The 19,115-nt window shown below is 39.8% G+C and overlaps 1 protein-coding gene across 1 annotated transcript in view; it reads right to left on the minus strand.

Moving 5' to 3' along the window:
• The window catches only part of COL25A1 (collagen type XXV alpha 1 chain), a 328,598-nt gene that overhangs the window by 93,492 nt on the left and 215,991 nt on the right, over window positions 1-19,115 (minus strand). The window contains exons 6-9 of the mRNA XM_087737719.1: window positions 17,065-17,091; window positions 16,874-16,900; window positions 4,857-4,928; window positions 3,863-3,970 (exon numbers count right to left, since the gene is read on the minus strand). Of these exons, the coding sequence (XP_087593845.1) occupies window positions 3,863-3,970; window positions 4,857-4,928; window positions 16,874-16,900; window positions 17,065-17,091 (234 nt within the window). The remainder of the gene's footprint in view (window positions 1-3,862; window positions 3,971-4,856; window positions 4,929-16,873; window positions 16,901-17,064; window positions 17,092-19,115) is intronic.

Genomic DNA, 19,115 nt, shown 5'->3' on the forward strand with positions numbered 1-19,115 from the left:
AAAAAAAGTGTGAATAATTTCAGTAACATGTCTTGAATTCAGTTTTCTACCTAATAATAAAGTATCTTAAAAATTCTATTATGAAACAGGTATGGGCAGCTGACTGCACATTAAATATATTACTTTTTTGCTTTTTAAACTAGTAGGCCAAATCTCAGAGATTTTAAGAGGCAAAGTACTATTTCACAATCATGTTATGGTATAGTTCTTGAGGCGACAGTTAAGTATTGGTGTCCTGACTCTGTCCCTTGGTTCCAAACATAACATTCCATTCCAGTCAGTGGTGCTAAAAGACACAGAGAAAGGTTATTTTCACATATATGCTGAATTCCACTGTTTACATATTCCAGAATTACTGCTCTGTGTCATCACCTCAGTCAGCAGGCATAACTTAACGTTGCAAATTATCATGTTCCATAAACCCATGAATATTGGTATTTTGAAGCCATGCAATAATCACTCAGCTGTTAAATACCTGGATTGGCTTTCAAAATGGTAACATCATTTTTCCAATGTATTCTCTTTCTGTGGGCACAGCTCTACATAAAGTCAGAATCTATCTTCTCCCCTTTCTTTCCATATGAACACATACGACTCCACCGTCTTTAGAGACAGTCGTACAATACGGGCTAAAAATACCCATCCAAAAAACAGAGTTCCTATCATTTCAGTGATCTGCTTTATAGATCACTCCCTTGTAAACCCAACAGAGCATAGGGCAGTCCATCTGCTGTTGTATCAGCACAGCTGCAGGATCTTCTTTAGCAGCTTTATAAAAGAAAACCTGTCAAAAAACTGATGAGAGCTGTTCTGATGTTGATCTTGGCAACTGAATAGAATCAGGACTGCTTCTCTGGGTATGTGCACATTGCATTCAGAAGCAAACACATAGCACCTGCAAACACACCAAGATACTCAGGAGAGAGAAACCACACAGGCATAGGTTTCTGACAGCTAATTACCCAAGCTTGTTGGACTTTTCATCTCACTCTGAAGCCTTGCTAACTTACATATACAGCAATCACACAGCATGAAGTGAGCACCATGATATCCCCACAAAAGCTGGGAAATTTCAAGAGTTTGTATCATATTCTATTGTCTTATTACCAGCAAAAAACCCCGTTTGTCTTTTACTTCTTTTTGGAGATGTTAAAGTTTCAAAGTCTTTGTGCTGGTGTCTGTGCGATGCGAAGGGAAAGCACCTATTCTAGGTATCACTCTGTAGGAAGGCAAGTATCTTCTGATTCCAACAGGTTCTTCTGTTGACATCCAAAGAAAGACTTAGCAGAAGGCTGCACAACCCTTTCTTACACCCTACTCTTCCTTGGTGCTCTCTCTGCTGGCAATAGGCCCAACAGCATTTCCCTCACATTTCTACCTCCTCAGCTCTAAAGATTTCCTGCCCGAGAAACCAACACATTCTCGTCTCTAGAAGCTTTAAGTATCTGTTAAAGGATGCACACTTCTGGGATGCAAGGTGGTGATGACACAGATGGAGATGTGTGGGCACACAGGCTGCTCCTCAACCCTGCTGCACTGTGAAAGAGAAGTAACAGTGGCTGCTGGAGTTGCTCCCTGTGCCTTGCTACCTTGGCTGCCTGACTTTCTCAGGATACACAGAAAGTGTATGGGCATGGGGGAAAGCAAGGGCCAAAACATCGTCTTATAGCTCTGGTGATTGTAAAGCTCCTTGGTTGAGAAGGACAGGCTGGAAGAGAAGCACCTGCTTTGTCTGGCACTGCAAAAGAGGAAATGACTGCCTTCTAATGGTGGCTGGCCACTGTAAGGACTTCGTCCTATAGCTGTGTGATGCTGCAACCTCCCTACTCGTTACACAGTGTGGCTCTTGTTTTGTTGTTCAGCTCTTTCGCTCAAAGGTCCATGCAAGCCCTTTAAAAATACAAAGCTGTCACTACCTCTCGGCTAAGTTTTCCTTTTACAGCTCTCCTGCTTGACTGTGTATCACATAGACATGGAGGAACGAGCCTTTTGAGGATCAGCAACATTAACCTGAGGGTATAGGACAGCAGCAAGGAGCAGGATGGTAACAACAGTCTCTATCTGAGTGCTTGTTTGTATCTGATTCTAAAGCAGTATTACGAACTGATTTTCCATAATGCTATAGGGCTTAAGATAGCCACAGCTTAAAAATCTATAAAAAGAAACTCTCTCTTGCCATCTAAAGTCAAAAACACTACAGAACTATTATAAAATGGAATGATCTCATTGCATAAAATGCATTACTTTCCTGTTATGAGAAACATTAATGTTTCCTTTGCTAAGAAGCACAAAACTCCAAGCAGCACACAATCACGTTGTAATCAGCAACACCAGCAGATTCTCCTAGCCTCTTGTACGGGAATTATAAAAACTGTATCACTGCAGTCAGAAATGGGTTCTGGTTTCAGTCTCACCCTCACTACATCAAACCAGAAGCAACTCTGCTGACCACAGTCAATTTTACCACATTAAAAGAACACAAGGGAGGCCCAGATGAGGCCTGAAGCCTGAAGTGCTGCAGGACTAACAAGAAATGAGTAGGTGGTCAAAGTAAAGCATCACAGTGGAAGCAACAGACTTTTAATATCATTCCATAACCTTGAACTAGAACTTATAAGGGCAATGGTGCTAAAAAAAAACTCAAACCACAAAAAAAAACCCAAAAAACAACCCAACAACAACAAAAGCAACCCTAGAGTACTACAGGCCTTAATTGCCAAGTCTTGCTGGATTTTCACAGGAAATTTTAGCAGAGCCTTGCTATTATCATCATTGTACAGTTAATATGATTTCAGATGAGACAACCTCAATAGGGCCAGAACAGGAGTATAGATATTTTCTTTCTTGGTTTTACCTAAAAAGGCCCTGCAGGGAAATTTTAATGCCTTCCTGTCCCGGCCCCACATAATGAGCTATGCTTTTTCTTCAAAAAACCTGTTTCTATTTCCAGTGCTGGTCCTCACCTTGCTAGTTCCCTATGTGTGGTCTGGGCCACGATCATTACTTATCGTGGGTGGGGGTGTGTGTGCATCTGTACATGTGGCATTTCCGTTGTCACCTCTCGTTCCCGTCTGTGATTCCGTTTCCACACTGATAACACAGTGGCATTTATGATGAAAAGAGAGGTGCTTCTTTCAAAAGAATGAAAATTAAGGAGGCTACAAAATATAATACCAAAACCATATTCATATATTGCTAAAAAAAAAAAAAGTCCTGTGTTTATGCATCTGTTTAAAAAGCGTTTAAATCATCAGGTCACAAAGTGCCAAAGGCGGTGGGTCTGACCCTGTGCCTAAAACAAACAATAAGCAATATACTGGATTCTGCTGGTTGTTCTAATGAAATACGGGGGGCGAGCCAAAGAAAATGGTACTGTGCTACTTGTGTAAAGATGGCAGAATCTGACTCCAAACTTCATCATACTTTGGGCAGCATTTAGCAGTTTGTTACCTTAATTCCATGATTTTTGAGGCTAAATAATTAAGAAGCGAGAAGTCAAGCCCAGCCATGCTATGATGTCTCAAATTCAGCTTTATCTCAAAGTCTGAGTAGAAACATTTGCTACTTGTGGAGTGGGGCAGACCCTCCTCACGCAGCTATTAAACGTCAGTGAGCAACCGAGAAACCTTAGAAAGTGCGGGGAAACCGTCAGGGGTGGGAGGTAAGGAACCTAGGTGTTACTCTTGGCCCTGTTATGAACTTGCTCTGTGTGTGAGGGACCTCAGGTACACCATGAAATCTGCCTGTGGTTCAGCTACCACATGCCTTACTTGCCAATCTTACCTCAGAAAACATCTTTGAAACTGAGCTGGCACACACTTGAGAGGAATTTGGACACTGTGACAGCAACAGACTAACTCACCGGTATGCCAGGCATCCCGCGAGGACCATCTTTGCCAGTATCTCCTGGAGGACCTCTGGGTCCTGGTGGCCCTGGAGGCCCAGGGGGTCCAGCTTGTCCTTGGTCCCCCTAAATTAACAAAAAAATTCATCAGAAATTTGCTTTAGAGGCATCAACCACACAAAGAGACATTCATTTACCCAGAAGAAGCGCAAGACAGGCTGGAAGAAGCAGCCATGAGCTGGACACTGGCTTCTTCACTGCTGATGGCAGAGACTGCACTTTGCCTTGAAGACCAGGAGGTTGTACCTGTCCAGTGCAATCAGCCACAGAGCAGAAGGCTCAAATTCTAAACTGCTTGTCCTACCACAGGACATAAGCCAAAATTTGGGGTAGCCTTGCAATATTTTACTCATCCAGTTTTCCAGAGCAAGTAACTGTTTTCAATAAGCAGCTGTTCGCTTCACGATTGGCATAATCATAACAAAGCTGAGGTAAAAAAGAGAAGTCGTGTGCAAGAATATACAGTTTGCACAACGATTCTCCAAGCCCATCAATGATGCATGGATAGATTTCAAAAATGACCATAGAAAATAACAGCTTTTCCACAAAGTTGTACATAAGTTTTCATCTGTTTTGGGGAACTGTTTTATAGTGACAATTAGCTAACTCCCTTAATGGTTTATACCGATTAATTTGTGAAAGCCAATTTTCAAGAGAGTTGCCAAAACATATTACCTTCCCCTTTAAAAAAAGACACCAAAAAACGGTGCTCAAGTTATTTAATTTCCAGCACACCACTGCAAACCACTGAAAAAAGCTGACTGCACCTTAAACATGGATCATTTAGCAAAGCTACCCATAGCCTTTTAGTTGTTAATATCATTAACAATTGCTTCATTCCAAAACATTTTCAAATGAACAGTCTGCTATAAGAAGGCATCTGACAAAAAGGTACAGCAAAGAGTAAATTGAATGTAAAGAACCACCAGACCCCAGTGAGATGAAGCACTACCTTAATGAGGCGGCGTTTAATGAGCTGCTGATCAGCAGAGAGAAACCCATGATTGATTTTAGGGAACACCATCTGATCAGGCAGGTGAGGTCAAAGGTTGAAGATCAGAGATGAGAAAATTGAAGAATAGACATCAGAAGGCCCGAGAAAGAAATAAAGACATATTCATTAGATTTGTAACAGCTAAAATAATATAAACCGGTGCTTCTGCCTGACAGAAACTGTGCATTCTCTTTTGAAGAAATCGACCTCTACTGTACAAGGCATACCACTTTATGAATTAATTGTATACAATGAACTAACTGTAACTTTTTTCTCCCCAGATTTCCTGTGAGAATTCTTCACTTGTATTAATTTTTTCATTACCTGGGTTTAAAAATGGGTATTTTTATATGCTGTTCTTTCAGCAAAGCTTCTAGAGACAAAGCACCAGTTCAACTTTCAGTCAGATTTTCTAACCAGCATATTGTGCCATGAAGAATGGTGTCATTTTAATAAGGACGGGAGTTCCAGCTTGACCAGATTGCTTCAATCCTTCCTGCTTAATTTGCAAATGCGCTTTGAAAAAAATCTCTATGTACAGATTAAACCTCTGAGCTACCGACAAATCTCATCTGAAAATAAAATACTGACCAAGATCACACGGAATGTGGGTGCTGCCGGGGGTAACACCGTACGCAGTTATAGATTTGATGCCATGCTCTGCATCAGGAGTACTTGTACCACTGTAAAGGTGGTGAGGGTTGACTTAGGTCCACCATAAGGATTCATTGGTATCCCATAATAAAAACGATTTTTCATGTGCACTTCTATGCTGATACAGAGAGACCTGACTGAACAGGTACGTGTCAGCCACAAACCTTGACGGTGAGGATCTGATTACTGTGCAGAGCAGCGACTGTGGGGAAGCCTGGCAGACCCTAGGGACACAGCATAACATGGTACCAAAACAGCACAACACAAACATCACAGAGACAATTTACTAACAGACAGACAGAACGAACACTATGTTTAGTATACCCCACATTGCCTACTGACAGGAAACAGCCTCTCTGTCATATGGGAAACAGAATTAGGTTTGCACTGCACTGCAGATGCAGGTTGTTACTTTACGACAAGAATATCAAGAGATTTTAGGAGCGGTCTCACAGAGGTGACTTTCCTTAAAATTACAAGAAATTGTTATGATCATTTGACAGTTGTTAGACTATCAGCCAGTGGATGGCTGAGCCATTTTCAATAAAAATGTGCTACAGCACTTTAGGAGAGCTACATAGAAAACTTCGACTCTGGATTGCTGCAGAACTTGACAGCAGTGACGGTGGATTTTGAAACCCTTTGTATAATTAACATCCTGCTCCTCACGTTCTGTTTAACATATGACACTCAGCACATAAACTGGTAGTACATACACAATTATAAACACTGAACAACACTCTACTGCTAGATCTTGGGTAGGCCGGAATGGCCCAGGTCAACGTTTTCAAGACATACATAGCAGCATTTTCATATACAGGGCAAAATTTTTCCCCTCAAGCGCTATATGCTACATATGGTTTCTCATATCCTACTCTACCAATACGTGCAGAATTTGTACTGTACTGGTACCAAAAAGAAGAGTGTGGTAATCGTGGCCTGCTGTGACAATACAAGGGGCGAATTTTGCTCTAACTTTAACACCTTTCTTGTGTTGCCTTGTGGGGTGTGAATTAGACCTTCTGATAAAGCTGAAACCTTATACAGTTGAGCAGTGAACTCCTGAAGAAAGAAATCCCCAAGTCCTCTCCTTGCCTTTAGCATAGCACGCTGTCTGAAGCAGAGGCTTGTTCAATGGCTGAGAGACATCAGACTGAGGAACATAGAATAAAATAGTCTGGTAGCTCTAAGCTCCCTACATGCATGCATGCACATGTGCCACCTCTATGAGGTGGAGCTGGTGGCACAGCCCCTCTGTGAGGCCTGGAGTGTATGGCTGCAGGGTTGCAGCTTGGCACCTCCAAAAGGGAAGGCTGTGCCTGGCTCTGGCTGCCAGACAAGGTGGCTTCCAAGAAGTCCTGCATGAAGGCTCTGCTGGGGCAACCCACGTTGCCACAGTGCAGGAGCCCTTTGCAGCCCAGGTGAAAGCACCGACAGGCAACAGCAGACTGCCAGGTCTCTCAGCTGCAGCAGATTCTTTTAGCGTGGCAAATATTTGCTCTATTCATCTCCACATGCAATCACGTCAGAGATCCTCTGGATCACAAAGACCACACTGGTCTTTACAAAAAAAGGCAGAGTAATTTTCTGATGCGTATATGTCCTTCACTAGCACCTTTTAGTTACATTCAGCAGCTTTATTCCTGATATACACCCATGAGACGAGGAAGCTGAGACCCTCTAAGTGGATCCCATAAAGCCAGTGGCAGCTTTACCAGCCTTTCCACTTCGTTCTGACGAACCGTGGTGTGGCTAACTGCATTGCTCGGTGACCTGAAGTCTCCTCTTTAGAAACAAATAAAAAGAAAACAAAACCAAAAAAGGCTAAAACTCCAAACATTTAAAGAAACTCACTCCTGAGACACTGCTAAGACTGGAATGATACATCATTTAGAAAACAGATGTATCAAATTTGCATTTATCTTATTATAGAATGTAAGTTAAAGAAGTTATTAGATGGTAACATGCCAGAATCTTTACATCTGTGACTCATTAGCCCTGCTGTGCACATGGTCCATTCCTCTTCTAGATAAAACTACAATACCCGTATAATGGAAATGAGTACAAACAAGAAACCTACAAAAGAACTAAAATCTGAGTAGCAAGCAATAAATTTTAAATCTCATTTATTGAAAAAAGGGATAAACAGAAAATCTTTTAACAACTTCATTTTTACTCATCATCCTTTAGGATTACAGCACAGTAATTTCCAGTTACCTCTAAATGTAGTATATTTGCAATTTGACATTTTAAAAAGTGGAAACTCAAAACTCATATTAGGTTTGATTTATTTCATCTTGAACGTGAAGGAGAGCTGAGAATAAATTAAGAAAGTAGTTTAATCAGAAAATATACTGGTTTACCATGAAAGATTTTTTTTTCTTCTTGAGGAGAAATGAAAGAATTTTGAAAGTTCTGTGTAGCTCCACACAAAAACCTTTACATAGAGCACTTCACAGTCCAGCCCCAGCATTCTCAATGCTTCCCAACACCACACAGACAAGAGTAGCTATCAGTACTGCAGTTTTCTGCCTATATAAGCAACGCGTGAGAAAAGGGGACAACCCCATTCTTCCATCAGCAGCTTAGTAACTTCTTTCAGCTTGTTCGCAAGTAGGACAAAGCTTTCTTTCCTTTGCTCAAAGCAGGCATAATCTCAGACCTAATGGTCGGAGACATGCAATGCCAGCTTGGACCTGGATCATCTCCCCATATGTAACACATATATTTGGAGAGAGCCAGAAACACGGGAATATTAAATGGAACCCAGCAAAGAAACTATAATGGGTGCATAGTTTTCGCATGTGTTGGAGACTTTAGAAGGCATTGCATCTTCTGGCATCCATGAAAGATAATGTTGGCACACAATGAACTTCTAAAAAGGCATAAAAAGAGCTATCCTTCCCAGAAAATGAGTTCTCTTCCTTTCCTGTCACTCTGCTATAAATATAGCCGCAAATATCCCCTAGATCGGTTTTATTTTTTCTCTATCTAAAGCTGTTCTCAACGATGGATTCTAAGTTACTCAATTTTCTCTTTATTTGGTTTGATTCTTGAACTGCACATAGGAAGGGCTCTTGTTCTACACCCTGGGAGGCCCTCACAGAATACAAAACACTACAGTGATCAACAGCGACCACTGGCCCACTAAATTCCTCTGTTGACAGCAACTCAAGCTCACCCTGAAATGCTAGCTGGTTACAATTTCTAAATTAACACATTTGTTGCATGCCTCACTGCAATTTTTGCCCAAATGCCAAGCAAAACATGATGCTCGGTGGAGGCTAGCAGACATGTGACCACGTAACACAGTGTCCCGCTTACCTACCTGGAAATGTAGGTAAAGCCTACTCATCCCCATAGAATGGCTACTGAGCAAACCGAAGGATGCTAGAACATCATATCATTCCCTCTGTCTGATTTTTTACTTAGATGAAATAATTCTCCTGTTACATCCATCACAGCCTCAAAGATGTAATTCCCACTAGCAGTCCTAGATTTTTCACAATACATTCAGCTTTGTGCATTGGTCTACATGAGGTCAATGTTATAAGGTCATTGTAACTTTGTTGTGTGGCAAGGATAATAACATGAAGCAAAAGCATTACTCGTTTTACACTATGCTGTGTACACTCCATTTTGACTATTGCATTCGCTTAGTGTAGTAAATGTCACAGTCCTCCACTCCTTAGGATTTTCCTTCTGACCTGCCAATAAACCCAAGCTGCACAAGCTTACATGTTCCTGTGAAGACATGGTAAATGAGACAGGAATTACCACCTGCTGTTCACTTGCACTTCCTAAGGTTACAGGCAGCTGCTGCTATTTCACATCAAATCGCACAGGCTTCAGGCCAGAGTGATCCTGACACTCTTTATGGCTGCTTCACCTTCCCCCAACACCACCTCCAGTTCTAATTAATCCATCAGACCGAGTGCCAGTCCTGCAGCTAATTATTGTACCCGCCCTGGGGAATAGAGTGTTCGGTATCACCCTGTACGGTGCAATGGACTCTCAGCAGGAGCTCTTTTATATAATCCCTTTTATCATAACTGCTGCTTTCTCCATCAGCAAATCTGCTAACTAAAACAGCGCACCACAACAAGAGAAGGATCCAGGAATTTCTTTTCACTTAGGCAATCATTCGGCAAAGAGTTTTAATTTGAATACATTATGTAACGTTTCAGACTTCGTATTAAAATAATAAAAATTTAATGTTTAAGAACTTGCAAAACAGATCATTATAAAAGTGTTACTTTCTATAATGACCTCTGTATTTTCACAGTGAACTCTACCTAACACTGCACTCAAAATGAACAAAACTGGAAAAAGCCAGCACTTCTCTATTTTGGTCCTAATATTACATGAATTTTCAGTGAGGCAAATATCTTTTCCACACAACTCAGTTACGAGTTCTGATGAGTGATCACCATCTGACCTACACAAAATATCTTTCCTGAAGGCAAACTTACTACTCCCACTGAAACTGGTGGTAGACATCCAGTTAACTGCAAAGATGGGTTGGTCCTCTCCAAAACCAAGTTGGTTCTCACAGCAAAAATCTTCTGTCCTGGCTTATGTTTCTCTTCAAATTTTATAACCACTGCAGTTATGTGAAGCAGGTAAGCGGTTCAAGCCACTTCTATGATATTTATTAGGACTGGATTAAATATTTAAAGAGTTGTTTTCAATCAAATTGGTCTAACTCACGTGTTCAGCGTTGCAGCACTTTTGTGGGACAGCTGCAGTTTGAGATAAAACGACTACATGACGTTTTCTCAGTCACAGGACAGGGCTGTAGAAAAAGGAACAGGATGTACAGAGACTTCCTTCCTCACCATTCCTCTGGCACTACTAAAAAGGGGCAAGATGCAAACCAACTGGTGGTGAGTGAAGACATTCACTGCCTAGCTCTTAAGACAGGAATGACAACATCCTCGTCTCGGGAGCAGGTATGCGGCACTCTCTCTAGAGTGTCACAGCTGTTCTGCATTCCCCAGGGGAACCTCAGGAGCTGAACATCAAAGGCATAGCTTGGCCCTGGAGAGTCATCCAAAGCCAAAAGAATGCTCCTGTGAACTCTGAAAGGAGGCACATCTCAAGTCTGAGTGTCCCAATGCTTCAGACAAAGTTGGCAGCCAGTACAATCTGAGTTCTTTCTTAACCTCTTCCAGTTACAGAGCTCCAAGTTACCTTGCTCCAACTTGTTACCCTAGTTTCAGCTTAATGGTGAATAGGGGAGCCACAACAGCCTAATACTAGTGAAGCAGAACAAATAATTAGTCCCAGAAATGGAGTAGGTAAATACCCCTGTTGCCTTTTGGCAGATAAGGAAACAAAGTCTCAGAAGTTAAATTGACTGCTCACAGACAAATTGGCATTAAACCAGATGTCTGGCAGTTTTCTCAAAGATGCTGCTTTCGTGAAAGTTGTGTTAACAGAAGGAATCATGAATGTTTTTTTAGCCTTCTTATTGTGGCACACTAAAAGTACAGTTTGAAACAGCGGTTAGATATAGTTTATAACATGAACTATAATTTGCTTTACACAGGACAATTAATAACAGAAGAAACCACTATGTGAGTAGTCATACTGGTAAAGCATGAATTTAAAGCAGTACTGTGTTTGTACTATATGTTTGAAGTAACACACAGTAAACCAGAAAATATGCTTTTATACACACATAAGAATATCACTTAAGGGAATACCATCACTATATCACCGCCTCTGCCACAGCTTTTGACAGCATATGCATATAAATGAAACCAAAAAGTATTTAATCAGAAAAGAAAAAGCTGGCGACAATGTTAAGTTACGCTAATGAAAGCTATACAGTCCGTCTATTAAGGCAGATAAAGTTCATGAGCAGTATTTATAGAAGAAATTAAGACAAACTTTAGTAGGATATAATCAAACATCATCAAGGACAGTCCTGGAAGAAACTGACAGAATATGTTTAAATTATGTAAAATTATATTTAATTAGCGTAATACCCTGCCTATAATACTATACATTTTTGCTTTGACAGGAGGTTGGCTGAGGATAAAAATTAGCAGCGTGCACTGTTTGGGGACAAAGCTTCCTGTTACCTCACTGATTTACCTACATTTGCTCCAGTTAAGAACGCTTCCAAAAATGGAGTCTTGCTTTTGGTGAAGGCAAGAACTCAGATTAATTTATATACTCCTATCTATTTTGTGAAGCAAATCTGTTCCTTTCTCAAAAAAAGTGCCACCCTTCCAATGAAATATAATATAAATTAAGATGGCTTTAAAAGAGGGTGAAAAGTTAATGATGGTGGTTTAATCATCACTCAGTAACTATTTTTTTCTGATTTATGGATGAGGTACTGATTCTAGTGACATGAATATAGGTTTTCCATTTATTGTCAGTAGGAGCACGAAAAGGGTCAAAATATTTATTATACAATCCTTAGAAACATATTAACTAATAATAATACATACATATTAAACCCAGACTTTTAAAAATTTTCTTAAAAAAAATCAGGTCAAAATGTATTGCTTGGATATCTTTAATTTCCCTTTAATATGGGACAGTTTATAAAAGTTGCATCTATAATATAACAAGTGAAGCAATACTTAAGTTTAAAAAGAAAGCTTATATCTATATATACACACACATATTTGTATTTAGTTATTTCAGTAAACAGACTGCTTCCAGGACCTTTTCTGTCAATATTAGATAATTTTTAAATAGTTTGCCAACACAGAAGAGTAGGACCTGCAAAATTTCCATCGTAAAACAATAATTTCTCTCTAGCAGGCAGCAAATAAGTAACAATTATATTAAAAGTAAACAGGGAAGTGGAAAGGCTGAAGTAGAAAAGAACATTATATCACTACCCAAACCTAACTCTTTTAACAGTACACAAGGAATCTTTTTAATCTTCAAGTAAATAAAGGTTAATACAATAAAATAAACTTCTGAGTACCTTTCTTGTCTAGAACTTAATCTCTTCTGCTGAAGATATTTTAGAGATGTTATCAGTTCTGTGCAGACCCAGCTGCTAGGAAAAACATACCAAAAGGAGAAAATAATTTTATGGAAATACTTAAGTATGGCTTCTGGGTGGTTTCTCATTGTACCTAGATCAAAACCAATTTCAAGCTAGCTGCTAGCTGATGATTTCTAGACCTGATAAGCAAGGAATCTCTCATGTATCTGAACTAAAGGACAGAAGATATTTATTATGTCATTTACAGAAGGATGAGACCAGACTGATTAAGACACTCAGTACTAGCTGTTCCATTCCCAAACATTCACCTCTGAAGATCTATTTCCATTAATCAGGGTACAATCTCTACTTGGACAATATATCCTTTGCAATCCTACCATTATGAAATCTTCAAAGGCTTTTTTTAAACCGGGGTAGAGCTGAGCAACTGGAACCAAGCAGTGGACTGACATAAGCATTTATTCTAATAGTCCACAGGCTAAAACCCCTCATTTTTAATTTTGTCATGGCTCAGTAGAGTAATGCAAATCTCCACGGACATGTCATGAAGCCATGTCCTCTACAAAAAGAAAAGCATCCAAAAGATTTACTAACATTACTGTTTCTTATACTGGTATTGAGGAAAGCTAGTTCTGCATTTGACCTAAATGTTTAGTCTACCAGAACTTTAGAGTAACAAGTAGAGATCTGATATGAAAATATATAAGGAGATCAAAAAGCATTTCTTCAAATAAGATCAGGACTTTTGAACGCATCCACCACTATCTTATCTGTGGTCTCATGTGACCAAAAGCTACGTTAACCTGCTGCTCAAACTGACACTCAGGGCATGAATTTCAACATCACTCATACTGCTGGAATGTTGTTTTGGCTCACATTGTCTACAGGTAGTATGGGCATAAGCAGATTAAGCCACATGGCGTTATGAACTAGAGCCTTTATGCCATCTCTGTATGATGAAGGAGACCGATTAACAGATTGCTTCTGAATACTTAAAAAACCACCTCAGATTCTTTTAAAAAAAAAGACAAAAAACCCAGACCCATTATTCTAAAAAGACAAGTGCCTAACTTCTGGGCGGTATTTGCAGGGTCGACTACTAATGTATTAATTTATTGGAGATATTTTTGAGAAAACCTGAAATTCAAAGCCGTTCAGTATATACTCAACATGTCCAGTGACTGTGAATAAGAAGTTTTGAGATAACTGATTACTGTTTTTACAGTTTTGAAGTTATTTCAGAAAGAAGGGTCTCTCAAAAATCTCGGGGCCCAAGGTGAAACCTTGGGTGGGGACAGAAAGCAACAATTTCTTGTTTTACAAATATTTTTCTTTTCATTTCAGCAGGATTTTAAAAGTTTAAGGTCTCATCTTGACCTGGACAATCTTTACATTTTATTTTGGTTTCTTTTACTAATGAAAATGCCTGGAGGAAAGAAAGCAGCTTTTACAAAGAATAAGGGTAATTTTGAAATTTCAGTCATAAAAATGACTTGGAACAATAAAAATCTTCGCTAAGCTAAATGATAGTTTCAAACCAATATGTAAAAATATAAAAACAAAGAAACTTCGGGGCTCCTTATCTCTAAAAGATGAATTAGCTTTAAAATGTTTATCATTTTTGATATTATATCCAGTCTATCTGCAAACTTGTCAAATCCAAATGTTGATGTCATCCCACAGTCACTTTCAGCTACAATATTTCTCTAAAATAATACGGTATGGTATTATCTCCAAAACCATTTATTTTACATAGGCAGTGATGGAAAACTATGTGCAAAGGTAACCAACCAGGTTTAAATGGGTTTAGTTTCATTTGGTGCATGACTGCCTTACACATATAATTTCCATTAATTATATTGTAAATCCTGTGGCACAGCAAGTTGAGCAGATTCACCCTGAAGACAGTCATCAGAAGAGATAAGTGCTGTACCATGAAACATAAAATGGTCAGAAGCTTTGTAGTGCTTATTACTTGTGAAATACACAAGGCAAAAAGGGAGAAGCTGCTGTAGAACACATTCAAAAACACATTCAAAAAAGAACACACTTCAAAAAAGATAAAGGGAAAACCAACAAGACTGGGCATATTACCTAAGTTAGAGCCATATACTTAAAAAAGAGGTATGTTACTACAATCTGCATTGACTAAACAATCAGTGAAGGTTCAGCTAGCCCACAAGGTGCTATTCACTGCCTCTTCCTCTCTACTGCTGACCTTATTCAATTCCTTTTCTATACTCAGATACAGAATTTAGTCTCAACTGCCAGCTGCTGCTGCAGGTATAACTTTGTGATGTCCTTAAACGTGAACTCCTTAGGTTGGATATTTTTTGCTTTTTAGCTGCACTTGATTTACCAAAACCACAAAGTTGCCATAACCATCGTTTGTATGGTCCAGTGAGGACTCTACTGCCCTCCAGTATCAGGGGTATGTCTTGGCAAAGTGGGATACCACAGTCTCTGTGCAGCAAATATTCCACTGCAGTCCTTGCAGGTGTTCTGCCTACAAGGTACCACTGAACGAACTTGCATCTTCTTATTGGGTATTGCCAACACTTCCAAGCTCAGGGACTGAAAGCCACACATGCTTAACCACTTTCTAGTTTTTACATCTCTCCAACATTTTGCCAAGATTTCTGGACCAGTGGAGGCTCTGGCACCTTCGCTTTCCCTCCATAACTGTCCTCTGCTCTCCCATTTCAGGCAGCCATGAGAAAAAACAGCACCGTCATTCCCTTGTGTTGATACCACTTCATTTGTTTTTCTGTGTTCAGACCTCTGGGTCTTTCCCTGGAAACTTCTCCAACACTCATAATTCCAGAGTCTTCTCCTCAGCTATGTAATACTCTTTACAACATTGCTCTTCCTTATTTATTTGTTACTGTATCCCTCTCTGATACCTCTGTCAAATTTGCTCTCCTGTTCTGAACGAAACACCAGTTCTTCTGAATGTAAGGTCACTTAGTCCAAGCACCGCTGCACAGACCTCTGACGTAGCTTCCTGAACGGAGCATCCTCTCCTAAGCCACAGGCACTGCTCCACTCTCCTCCTCTGCCCTCCCTCCTCACCTTCCCCTCATCAGGTTGTGTAGCACAGAACCAGCCAACATATACAGCCCAGCCCAGCTTCTGAGAGATACTGAATTTGCTTAGAAGTTAAAAGGAAAGTTTTACATTCTTCAGAACCTTCAATCTGTGTATTTGTTAGCCTAGATAAAACATGTTCCTCACATTGTTACTCTCTACTTCCTTTGTGTTTCTTTAAATAGTTTTCCAACTCAAAAAGAAGTTTCAACTGAAATAATATTTAAAGCTGTTCACTAGTAGGCCTCTGTCTTTATAATGTGCACTCATATCACCAAGCATAACAGGACACCTAATTAAACTCTAAGTAATACAACACCGGTAGCACCAACATCAAATTCAGCTATAAAAGCATGTTGTGACTGTAGATAATCTTATTGACAGCAAAAAGTAAAATAAAATTAAATAAACCAAAATAATATGAAATAAAATAGTAGAATAACATAAAACTTCAAATTCAAAATATTTAACAGTTGACAGGAAAAAAAAATCCATGGAACATGCTATTATAGAAAAATTTATGAATGTGTAAGTGAAGAGAGTCACTATCTCATCAGAACAATGTAACCAAACGTTTTCTAATGAAGCACAGATGTAAAGAAGAATGAACTGGCACAGCCAATCTATCTGAACTTTCACCCCTGTATTCCTCTATTTCTCTGTTAAAATAAACATGATACTTAAAAATTAAAAGAACCTTTATATTTCCACAGCTAAACCATGTTCTATCTAACTGTCCGGATGTATTTATGAGGTGATAATATTGTTATTATTAAAAATATTAAATATATACCTGTCAGGAAAAAGAGCTAATACATGCATACATGATATTTGTTTATAATTCACTAAATACTAGATACATTTTACATGAAATCTAGAAGTACATTTATTAGAAACCCACCGGCCCTCTGCATTGTGGGAGCCCATGCAAGGCGTGAAAACATTGCTGGGGAAACTGAAAGGTTTGGTTAGGAAAGCCAGCTTTTATATAGCAGAGCAAAATCACTGTGAAACCTGTTTGCACCCATAATGGAATTGTATATTTTAACGCATTACTTACTATTGTTACTCAGATCTTCCCAGACACTATCTGGTCGTGTTCAGTATTACTGTCCTGCAGACACTTACTTCAACATGCAGGGTAAATGCAGCTAATAAGCATAATTAGCTCAGACAGTGTATTTGATTTAGTTTTGCACTAAAGACTAATTGCCTACTCAGCGAAGGGGAAGTGTAACATTTTTTTTAAGATGCTTACCCGAGGGCCCTGATCACCTTGATCTCCCTGCAAAGTGGAAAGATGAGAGATAGGTTTAACACAGCATCTGTGTGCTACCCAGCTCTCTTACATAGTCTAACATTACACTGCGTCAATACAAACGGTCTCTTTAGGTCATGCTGGGAGGGCTTTCCGTTCACCTTGTAAGTGTCACCCGTACATCAACTCACCTTCTCGCCTTTTGGACCAGGAGGGCCCTGAAAGAAACAGAAGCAAAGATGAATTACTGAAACTGATGAAGCCCTGGGACACAGCAAGAAACAGGTCTGCGCCAACCTGCGATTTCTTGCTAACAGCGTATCTCCTTATCATTTTTCACTCCAAATGCCACGGCTATTCCAGAGACGGCTTCTTCACTGTATTAATATTAGGCACTGTGCGGTTATTTCTTGAATAGTTTGCTCACCCCATGTGTTGAATCAGACCACTTCAACAAGTGAAACTATGCCTGAAATGGCAAAATTTCTGCTGATTTCAGTTAGGGACAATAGTTTATCTCCTATCAGATAATAAATGTTTTCTAAGACTGTAAAACTTCTTTGCAAGTGCAGCTAATAAATTCAGAGGCGTATAAATCTGCCATGTATTTTGGCACCCTCCTTGGTTTAGATTGCCAAAGAAAAACGGATTAGGGCATCTAAAAGTAGTGTTTTCATTCCTATCTTTAGCAACGCTAAAGTTGATGTTTAGTCTCAAGCACACTGTTTTAGGCAAAATGAGCTCTTTGTATAACATGATTTTGCAGAAGTAATATTTATTGTTACTTACCACCAGACAAACAGTCAGGTGACAGAATCACAAAACAGTGAGGTCCTTTCCTATTCCATTTTTATTGAGCACCTTCCAGAAAGCTACCAGCAGGTTTCTAAAACAGTAGTTTTCAGGTTAGCGTGTTGTGAACAAAAATGCTAGCAGTCTGCAGAGAACTGGCTGCTTACACAGTGCAGACTCTACCTCCAGCTTTCTGGAAGATATGCAGGTGTTTCATTACAAAGAAGGACCTGAGGTACATATGAAAGCAGCTGGAAACAGAGAAGGAGCCATCCAAGCAAGCTGGGTCCACTGTTAGAGAGCACGTACGTGTGCGCGCGCGCGCGTGTAGCACAAGAAAAGGTTGCCGCCAGCAACATAATTAGAAATAACCAAGTGCAACCTAGTTGAGCTGAGTACATTTGGACCATTTGGACCATTTCAGAATTTACACCAGTGAAAATTCATGTGGTTCACATAAGTGGAAATGGAAGGAAGGTCAGTCTGCTGTGTATTAAAGATGTGATCAACCACATGCAAGTCTTTGAGAATCCCTATTGTAGCCAATTTTCTGCTGATTTTTAAGGGCTTCTGATGCATGCCAGAGAAGAGCATCTGCTGCTAAATCTTTCAAGGAATTAAAGCATATGCCTCTCCTTCCATAGCCTGCCATCTCTTCCGTCTGCTGCAGAGGACACAGAAATAAGTCTGCTACCTGACATCCCCAAGTCTCCTTTAGAAAGGACAGTGCTCACTGCAAGCTGAGTGGAAACCATCTGCTCAATTAACTATGACCCTTCTCCACTTTGTGTTGCCCTACAAGAACTTGTCCTCTTTAAAAACAAATTAAACAAAATGACTTAATGAATGGATGCAACCTTGCTGGACTTCTAAGGCTTCTCCATCTACTTTTTTTATACTTTATCCTTTACCGTCCCTTTCCAATGCACATGTTCATACATATACACTGGAAACTACATGCAGCATTATCTACTGTTAGCTACAGACTCCATGTATACTTACTTGGATGAGACATTACTGTAGAGCACATTTTCAGCAGGCCCATTTTAAAACACATGTACATGCCATCAAGCCTGCGAATTTGCAAACTCATACCATCAGTAACAGTAACTGCGGAATAGGAAGAACTAAAATCACTCAATGCTGGCTGTTACTGCCTTTTTTACAGTGAACACTGAGCACAAGCAAAGGGCTGCGCTCATGTGTTCTGTCTCCTTGAATTATCAAACCATTACCGGCCCTGAATATCTTACTGGCTGCAAACTGCAAATAACACGGCCCCTATCCGCTACAGTCAGAATCCTATTTCTTGGGTCTTAGGCATGAAATTATAGATAATATGACATGACCAAGACCGCAGACAGATGTTGGCTTTTGGATCACGCTGCAATTGTGGGAGTTGTTACCGCCTTCATCCAGATGCTCAACGCCATTTATATGCCCAAGGGTA

The sequence above is a fragment of the Nipponia nippon genome, unplaced genomic scaffold (assembly GCF_047370975.1).
Source record: "Nipponia nippon isolate SJK-2023a ecotype South Korea unplaced genomic scaffold, ASM4737097v1 scaffold_6, whole genome shotgun sequence".
NCBI classification, from domain to species: Eukaryota; Metazoa; Chordata; class Aves; order Pelecaniformes; family Threskiornithidae; genus Nipponia; species Nipponia nippon.